Source organism: Biomphalaria glabrata, chromosome 10 (assembly GCF_947242115.1).
Source record: "Biomphalaria glabrata chromosome 10, xgBioGlab47.1, whole genome shotgun sequence".
Classification (NCBI taxonomy): Eukaryota; Metazoa; Mollusca; class Gastropoda; family Planorbidae; genus Biomphalaria; species Biomphalaria glabrata.
In genome coordinates this window covers 42,041,075-42,051,248 of record NC_074720.1, presented here as the reverse complement: position 1 = coordinate 42,051,248, position 10,174 = coordinate 42,041,075, and the positions used below count along the sequence as shown (strand labels likewise).

Here is a 10,174-nt window from a genome sequence, read left to right as displayed (position 1 = left end):
TTTTCTTAATGATTTTTTTTTAAAACCTGTTTCCCATGCTAGGAGGTGAAAAATAGGGTGGGGTGGTGTGGTGGTGATACCGGTTATAAAGAAACCTATGCAACAGCGTTACATATTGAAAAGGATGGGAAGAGAGGGGGGGGGGGTTAACAAGTTCAAGGTGTTTTTTTTTTTCGTTTTTAAAACTGATTACCACTAGATAGCCACATAATTTTTACTGGCAATCCAGAGAATTCTTTCAGCTTTGCCTCCTGCATTCACGACCATTTAAAAGCAGGCCAAGGAGCTGAAAGGAATAGATACATTTTAGTTTTTCTACGGAATAGATACATTTTAGTTTTTCTACAGCTGACTTAGCGTAGCTTAATCAAATACATTCTTAATCTTCGGACTTGTGCCTTGCATATAAAGTACGTTTTGGTTGTACTTTGCTAATTGCAACACTATGGTGTATATGGTCACGGATTCACAAGCTTCAAGCATTCCAGCAAGGCTTGGTGTCCACTAACTAGTTCTTATCTTAATAACAACAATGTGTCTGCCATTTTGTTTGCAACTTCTTAATCTACTCAGTGACCAGTCTCAAGATTAAGGACTTCAACATCTGTTTTGTATCATGGTTTTCTAGGCGAAGGCATGCACAGCCACACCACCATTCATGGTTTCTTAGGTGTGGTAGTCGCTTTTATGGCTGTCTTGGACTGTATATATATATATATATATTTTAAGGTTATCCATTTTGAGAACTAACATTCCTTTATGGTATATGCAATTCACACATTACTTAGCATTAGCAGCTGCACACTATTTGAAAAAAAAACAACAACAAACAAATAGCTTTATAATGATACAAGTATATTGAATCATGGATATGCTGATATGATATGGGTGAGATTGGCATAGAAAAAAAAAATGTCTACAAAACAAGCCAATGCATTATTTACATAGATTCTATGTATATGTATAAAACAAGAGGTATAGTACAACACCAAGAGTCTATGTACAATGTGAAACAAATACTGATCATTGTAATCACTTGAAGATTTGAATGGTTTAGGAGCATCTAAAATGAGGATGAATCACACCAAAAACTTGTGTAGAGCCCTGCTCTACAAAATGCATAGCACTGTTCACACTGGGGATGAATTTGTTCATGGAAATGAAATAATTTAAGTTAGAATGCAAGTAACTCTAGACCAAGTCAAAATACAAGAACATTGGTTACAAATAAATACAAGTTCTTTCACCTACAGCGGTGCCTCAATGGATGTTTTATTTGTCCTATTAGAAATCTAAGTTGATTTTTGAAACCAAATTTGGGTTATCTGCCACAAGTCAATCTCTAAATGTGATTCAAATGAGGTTAATAGCTCTCTAGCTTATGAATGAATTGAATTGTCAATAGTTTGAGAGTTTTGAGAAAACAGCAGACTTTAAATAACTTCTCATGTTGGAACAGTAAGTGATACACTGACAAATTCTGTCAAAACCATTCTGCATGACTGACAAATGGCTTATACATGATCTAGTCATTATTATTTCTAAGATACCGTACATCTAAATTGTATAAAGGGAACAGAAATGTCAGGAAAGGAAACAAAATGAATTTCGAAAAGAAAATGAAACTTGCACTTTCTTCATCTGAAATGGAATTATATTGAGGTTCCATTGTATACTGGTTGACTTACTAATACAACAAGGTAGACGTTATCACAAAATATGCTTTCTTGATGAGGAAAAAAAATTAAAACAACCAAAAAACTACTTAATAACTATTTCAAAAACATTCCTGGTAGAACTAGAGTCTTTGATTTCACTTTCTAAAATGAACAAACACTAATTATTGAAGAGCTAGGGGTACAGTCACATTTGTCAAGACAGTTGTTAAGTCAAATATTCACTCTGCTATTTCAATTGTTTCATTTGAGCTTGAACTGAGCAGGGTGCAGAATTATGAATAGATGTCATGGATCAATCACTGTAAGTGAACACCCAGGTCTTGATCTACATGGCGATTATGTTCAGTCTTCAAGCTCTCAGCAAAGTTTAAATTAAGCACAGTGTCAACTGATAACTAGCACAATGCATACAGAGACCACATGTCATTCAAGCACTAGATTTAAACTATGAGATTTACAAATGCAATAATTACTCTTTGGGAAAATAAAAATATACAAATTATGCTCATTATTAATACTGTTGAGACACTATCTACTCAAGAGGACACTTTGTTTCTACTGACATTTCAATGTTTCTAGAATCAAGCAATGCAATAACCAATGAATAATGTGTGTGTGTATGTCCTGAGTTGTTTTCATGTACATGAATGTACAAATGAATAAATTAAATTAGCACCATACCACATCCATTATGGCATGTTCTGACAATCTGAGCCACTAGAGCAGACACATTCAAACAGTTTGGCCAGACAGGCTGAAAACCCATGCAAAAAGTTTTTTTTGTTTTCTCCACTATTTTGTTTTCAGTTGTTAAGTGTTGTTAAGCCATTTACAGATTCAACAAAAATCTGTCAAAATAAAAATGTTTAAAAAAAACAACAACAAAGAAACAATAACTGAAGAACAGATCTGTTTCCATATGACTAAGTTCTTACAAGTTTGTACTAGATCTGATTGTAAAGGGGAGGGGGGGGGGGCAACACATCAGGGCTATCACAATACATTTGATTACAACCATAGCCACAGCTATGTTAAAGCCATTTAGAATCAAAGGTGGAATCCTTTGATATGTAGTCAATTAAATCTTTATTACAAATATGGCCAGACTATAAATAGACAAACTAAACTCCAATATAATTGTACACAATTTACCCTAATTAGAATATTTGTTTTGCACTACTAGCTTAACAGCCATCATGAGACAATCAAAGATATTTATACCAACATGATCATTTTTAAAGCATGACAGGCTTTTTTTTTGATCAATGGTTAGGGAACTTTGCTGCCTCTTAAAGAGATACTTTGACAAACACACACAGACACAATTATCGTTACATTCTCTCTCAGTATCTGAATTAACATAGCAGTGATCAAAAACCTATTGGCTTTATTTAAAAAAATAAAACTACAATAAATATAAGCTAACTTCCATTGTAATACTTAAAAGTTCTAGTGAAGAAGCTCTGCTCTATTATAATAATCTTGAAAGGCTTTGCTACAGACAAAATGTTATGAAACCAGATATATTTTCAGTCTAGTAGTAAAACATGATTTAAGTAGTTTGCTAGTGGCAAGCCACCTCAACTGAAAGACATTCCATTGTTACATTACAAATGCATGCAATTCAACTGACTATTGCACTACATAGAGAGTGGTCAGAAAAAGAGTAAATGTGAAGGCCTTGATGGAGATGTTTGAGTACAATAGAACATGTCTCATTTCTTCTTTCCAAAGAATGACATCTAGGTTCTGAACACACATGTTGTTTATGGTGCTAACATTGAGCTTATTTTGCTTCTTTTGTGAGCTGAACTTAACTCTTTCTCTCCTAACTAATGATACCAACGTTGATTCCACCAGAATGTGGTAAATAATTACAGAGAGAAAGAGTTAACCATACATTGAAATACCCCTAGATAGTACACTATGAGCAAGTTTCTTAACAAAACTATGCCTAAGTAACATTCAGAAAGGAAACAATTCTTTCAGAATAGGTAGATTATTAAGTTAGGATGGAAGGAACTAATGCACATCAATATTTCATTGAAGTGTCATGGCCAGGAAACCTTCAAACCTGCATGTCCTTTGTAGTTAACCAAGCATTAAAAAAAAATCAACACACATAACTTACTACTATCAATGCGAACTAAACATATAAAAAGATTAAAAAAAACAAGAACATAACTGATATCTACTGGACCAATAGTAGAAGTTTAAATATTTCTATCAAATTATTTCATTTCTTTTGCTCACAAATTATTCTCTCAAAGGCTAAGCTTTTGTAATCCTACATTTGAGACTGTATCTCATTAAGTAACTGTGCCTGAATATTCAACTAAAGTTTTAGTTAAAAATAAGCTCTGTTAGGCAACTATCTTTCACCTTCCTAATTGTCCTAGAAGCTTGATCCTACTTTTGGCCTCACAGAATCCAAATTAACTCTAGATGTACTTCTAGATGCTAAGACTTTTTAAACAAGAGAACGAAGAAGAAGTTAATCTCTTAGCGTTCCTAAGATAACTCTAAAATGACTATTGCAAGATTATAAATATTTTCCAGAGGCCTGAATACAACAGATGCACCAAATACAACATTCTGACATCCGACTTAAAAATAGAAAAAGTAGCAGCTGACTCACATCTGATATGATTAATGCACACAAGTTCTGTTGGCTTTGTATAGTACACAATTACTTAAAAGATTTGATTAAAGATTTACTTAAACAATTGATTAAGATTATTGTGTAGAAATGAATAATAATACTTGATAGAGCTATGACACAGTCTTTCAATAAATAGGAGTGATGTACACAATGAGTACATGTTACACATAAAAGCTTTCATCACAATCTACACATGGGAAAAACAAAAACTACACAACATTTTAATATACAAATATTACATTTCCTTTCATTTAGAATTGCGAGTTCTAATCATTCATTATGCTTTGAACAGCTGCATCCAAGTCTGCATCACGGCTCTGAGTGGCAGCTGGTGATGCTGAGTGAAACAAGCTGTGACGAGCCGACGAAGATGTTCGACGAGCAGAGGATGACCAGCTAGACTGGGAATCATCATTGTCCTCCTGGTTAAGCACGCTATTGATAGCTGATCTAACAGAGTCATTAATCATGCTGTTTTGAGGATCTTTATTGTCAATCTCAAAGGAAGAAATTCTTTGCGAGCTATTAGCATTATCATCCTCATCGTCTGAAGAGTTGAACATGGCAGATGTCTGCAACAAGCTTTTATTAGGCGTGGTAAAAATCGGCTCTCCCTTGTGGGTGGTAGAGCAGCTGCTATTTAACATACCCTCCTTTTGTCGAAGAGGGGAAACTTGTAATGCTGATTGTCGGAATGTACCAGGAGTGTCATTTGCACTATATGAGAACTGGTTAGAGTGAGGTCTCTTCTCACTGTAGATATTGCCACTGCCTACACTACAGTTGGAATTAGGATATGTCAAATTAGATTTTAAACCACTCAGCGATGAGCTGTGGGAATTTTTTTTCAAGTTTGAATTTGTTTCCCCAAAAGTTTCAAAGATATTTGACTTAGGTTGACTTGACCCACTATGTTTGTGTGGGCCACCACTTTCAAAAGGTTCCATGAATGCATCATCACTATTTATCTCTTCAACGCTATCCCCAAAAGAAACACGATGCCTGCCCTTGGAATGCGTTCTTTCCTCCTGAGAACCTTGATCTTCCTCTTCCTCCTCTTGAATATCTGCATCATCTTCACTAGGTTCATCTGTGTTTTTATCTTCATCTTCTTCATCATCCTCATCTTGACTGGATTCAACTTCTTCATATGAGAAGTGTCTTTCTACTTTGGAACTGTTAGAATTAGATGAGCTACCTTCACTACTACCAGCTTCATAGGAAGTTTGCCTAGAAACAGAGGATGTCCTTCTTCTAACTATCACTGGTTGGTTATTTGTCACCGCAGAATGTGAGTCATACTCATATTCACTATCACTTTTTTCTAAATTAACAACCGGTTTTAAATCCTCAGGCAATGTTTCTTGATTTACAAAAGAATTCTTGACTATAAATTTATCCTTATCTGTTGTCCGCCTTTTAAAGACAAATTTTAATGTCCCACTACTTTTTTCAGTTAGCTTTCTTTTGTGCCCAGATGGTGACTCATAGGGAGACTCTGATTTCTCAGATTTGATATCTAACTCTGGACGGTCTAGTTTCACATCAAACTTTTTCAAATCTCTTTTATCAACATTAAATTTCAAATCCACACTGGGCACAGGGTCCAACTCTGATAATTTGTCAGAGTCAGGTGGTTCAGTTTTGAAAGACTGTGAACAGAGACCAGGCTGCAGAGGTTCAAAACTCTCTGAAAAGTTGAAAAAAAAAAAAAAATTGATATTACACTATCATTGTGTTATTACAAAAAAACAAAACCATACAAGCACCCTTATATACCCCGCATGTGCAAAGCGTGACTCGCTGTAAACCACAGGTACATAAAATACTATCATCGGTACTATTTGTTTTCCTGAGGTTTAGAATGAGATATTCATATAACTTTCCAATGAACATTTCACAACCACACATCTAACTAGAGGAGGTATAAAGACCCATAGTTTCAGTTATATGCAGACCTGCCTACCAAAAAAAGTCCAAATGCGTAACACTTACTGTCAAAATGCGTATATATATAATATGACAAAATAGTGGATTGCATAAGTGTTACGCATTCTGGTGCTAAAATACGCATTTTGACAGTAAGTGTTACGCATTTGGACTTTTTTTGGTAGGCAGGTCTGCATATAACTGAAAAAATATATATATATAATATTAGATGTCATGATTAGATCTACAATCTAAATCTAGATCATTAGAGATGATATCTAGACTAGATCTGGAACTATGTCTATATAATGAATATAATCTACTCTAGATCTAGGCTCAAGAGTGTTACCGATGCCGTGGATCCGCTACAAACGTAGACAGTAGGTCTATTCCATACTAAGACTAAGAATCTAGCCTAAATCTAGACTAGATGGTAGTTATCGATCTAGATCTAGCCAATCTAAATTCTAAATCATACTAAAACTAATTTCTACTATTAAACTTACAAAAAAAAAAAAAAAAAGTCACGTTGGTGTATCAGCTAACTGACGGTACCAACCTGGTACCAACCCGCCACTCCCTCACTCTCGCGTTCTTCATTTCTAGACATCTAATTGCTATTTAGAACCAATCAACGTATAGATCTGGGCACATTGTGTTCACCCCACCTTTTCTGTTTCCCCCCTCTCCCCACAGGTGGGCTTAGCGTGACCTCCATGACCGCTTGTAAGCTAGTCTAGAGAGGAGAAAAAAAAAAAAGGATACGAAATGCGTAATGCGACGGGTTAAAAGCGTATTTGCGTACTGCGGTTATTTTTGGGAGATTTTGCGTAACGGTAGGCAGGTCTGTACATGCTATGTTTGAGTAAAATTTTGTAAACCCGCACAACTACCATTCGCTTGTTAAAACTTGTATAACCCCCAGGTTATATGCACAAAAATATGTTTAACACACCAGTAATATAATTTTTTTTATATTCACATGGAAGTCAAGTCATTTTAAGCTTTTCCCCCTTTAAGGCTATTTAGCAATTTTCATTGCCTAGATTGGAGCTGTTCTTTATTGATATGGATGAACAATAAATGAAAATTATCCTTAGATCAACATTATATGGCAAGAACATTGTATCAATGTGTAAAAGCAAGTCTAGTTACCAGGAGAGTTTTTAGCCTGTTCCTTTTCACTATTGATAACATCTTGCAGCTGTTCATTAAAACACAACAAGTTTTGAATGTATTCTGGACTCTTTTCTGGACACTGAAAAGTATGAATTTCAAAGCTGTAGTTTAAGCCAAATGTTGTCAGTGTTACTACTTTGAGCACATACAAATCAAATCATCTACTCACCATATCATGAAACAATTTCATTTTGTGAAATCTTTTCATGTAGCGCCTTTTTTTCTTGATCAGATAGTCACACACATTGAAGTATTTAGTATCCCCTTCATTTGAATACAAACAAATAACAATTGTTTATAAATAATGCAAGAGTGTATTGGTGACAATTAAAATTAATAACTATACACAAAATAACATTAAGATAAATGTATACTGTAAAGCAAATATATTGCATTGAATGATAAAATACCTTATGAGCAGGTCAACATGATTGGAGCATATTATTACTAGTATAAGGATACTTGCCACTAAACCACATTATTAGTGACTAATCTTTCTTAAAGTGAGTAAACAAAGCTAGGGTCAGTTTGAGTTTTGTATACACCAAATACAAGTATAGTCTTTCAGTCACTATTGTCAAGTGAATTACAAAACAAGTGGGGGATTGAAGCCTAAAACAACATTAAAAGATGGGTATACTGCTGTTGTTATGGAGAGACTATGGGTTCACACCTCTGGAGCTGACTATCAAACCTTAAGACATTGTGCTCATAGTAGTATTGTAGTCCTTAAGACATTGTGCTCATAGTAGTACTATCATGCTTTCAAATGTGTACACAAAATTTTAGATGTCTGTCAGAACAAATTTTGTTGCTTACTGTCTATTACTGTCTCCTCAACATCAATCCACAAACACACTAATGTAAAGGCAAATTCAAAGGAGTAAAATAGAACCTAGTAATAAAATAGAATATTTACTATTTCAATTCAATACTTACATTTTCTCATCTGTTTAGAGCCTTCCTCAGGTTTATGATCTTGAAGAGTGTGGTAGCGTACCAACCTTCTCATAGCATCAGAAAGACTTTTAAAAGGAGAATTGACATCAGGGCCCAGGGCTAATGTCCTGTCACGCAACAACTGCTGTTCAGCTCTGAAAACAAAATACAAAGTTTTTTTTTGTATGTACTTGAGCTACTTATCACCATACTTTCCGTTCAAACTTAGCAGTATTTCATTTCACATGATATCAGCTTATCTGCCGAAGTGCCCAAAAGTTTCTTTTTCATTAACCTTAACATTTATTAATTTTTCACACACCTACATCATTGTTTTCTCTTATTCCAACATCAAACATTTTTAGTGTGCAGTTTTATCAATTAAAATTAATTACATATCAATCTCGTGATTAGAAAAACAAAGTGAAATCAAAGTTCAATGCTACATTTTCATAAAAAAAACAACAACCCCACAACCAATAATGAAATTTTTAGAAAAATTTTAATAAAACACTTAAAAGTACTTTTAATTTATATATTAAAAAAATATGCTGTAAGTGTTTTTTTTTAAACAAGTCAATTACAAACCAATAAGAATCTCTCAACTATATACAAACAGAACAGTGAAGACTTACAAACATCGCCCCATCGAAGGATATACATATGTCTGCTGTAGAGAGGTTTGCATCTGTGGAGCCGGCTGAGGAGGTGCTTGTGGCACTGGAATAGGGTGTCGTACTTGTTGTGTCTGTTCTTGGAAACTCAACTGATTGTCTTCTGGCTTATCCATAAGTTCCTGTAAACAACAATTTTAATTTTTTTTTTAAATGTTCAACAATAAAAAAAAATTTAAAAAATTAAAATAAATGTTTGTTTAGAACATAATAATTCAGACCTGTACTGTAGCTGGTAATGATGTTAATGATGTTACTCCAGTAGCACACGTAGACAGAGTATTGTCTACAGTATTAGAATGATTAGAATACTGTCTCATGTTCTCCTGAAGAGGAGTTTGACCTGAAACAGACTGGGACTGCTGAAGAGATTGTGATGCTGACATTTGTGTCTGCATTTGCTGCCTTTGTTGATGGCCTTGATTTAGTTGAAATTGCTGAGGGCCTTGATTTTGTTGAAATCCTTGAGAAGCTTGATTTTGTTGAAACTGTTGTGGAGCTTGATTTTGTTGAAACTGTTGTGGAGCTTGATTTTGTTGAAACTGTTGTGGAACTTGATTTTGCTGGAACTGTTGTGGAACTTGATTCTGTTGGAACTGTTGAGGAACTTGATTCTGTTGAAACTGTTGAGGAACTTGATTCTGTATAAACTGTTGCTGATTTTGACTCTGGGGAAGCTGTTGCTGAATTTGGTTCTGTTGCAGTTGTTGGGGAATTTGATTTTGCTGTTGAAGTTTTTGTTGTTGCTGGTATTTCTGTTGCTGTTCCAATTGTTTTTGCTGAACTTGCTGAGAGCGACGGATGATATTTTGCTGATGTGTCAAGAAGTCATTCTGTTCTTTAAGGCTCATGTTGGACAAATGATCTTCCAATCTCTTCTTCTGGATTGGTGTTAAGCTCAACATCAATGTGGAGTTAGCTATCTGAAAGTAATAATAGTGTACTATTAAAATTAATGATAATAAAACAAGTCGCTACTGTAAATTTATTGTTTAAACAACAGCAATGGCATTACCTATGTGTACACGTCAAAGCTCAATTGTATCAATTTAGAATAACTAACTACACTATACTTCCCTAAATGTTCAAAACTATTTTTAAAATGGGTTCAT

General features: G+C 34.5%; 1 protein-coding gene across 2 annotated transcripts in view; it reads right to left on the bottom strand.

Moving 5' to 3' along the window:
* Window positions 1-838: 838 nt before the first annotated feature.
* LOC106050773 (serine-rich adhesin for platelets-like) overlaps window positions 839-10,174 on the bottom strand; it is a 29,255-nt gene continuing 19,919 nt past the window's right edge. For both annotated transcript variants that reach the window (XM_013205811.2, XM_013205810.2), the window contains exons 13-18: window positions 9,284-9,985; window positions 9,024-9,184; window positions 8,389-8,543; window positions 7,619-7,713; window positions 7,426-7,528; window positions 839-6,031 (exon numbers count right to left, since the gene is read on the bottom strand). In XM_013205811.2, coding sequence (XP_013061265.2) covers window positions 4,608-6,031; window positions 7,426-7,528; window positions 7,619-7,713; window positions 8,389-8,543; window positions 9,024-9,184; window positions 9,284-9,985 — 2,640 coding nt within the window. In that variant the 3' untranslated portion in view covers window positions 839-4,607. The remainder of the gene's footprint in view (window positions 6,032-7,425; window positions 7,529-7,618; window positions 7,714-8,388; window positions 8,544-9,023; window positions 9,185-9,283; window positions 9,986-10,174) is intronic.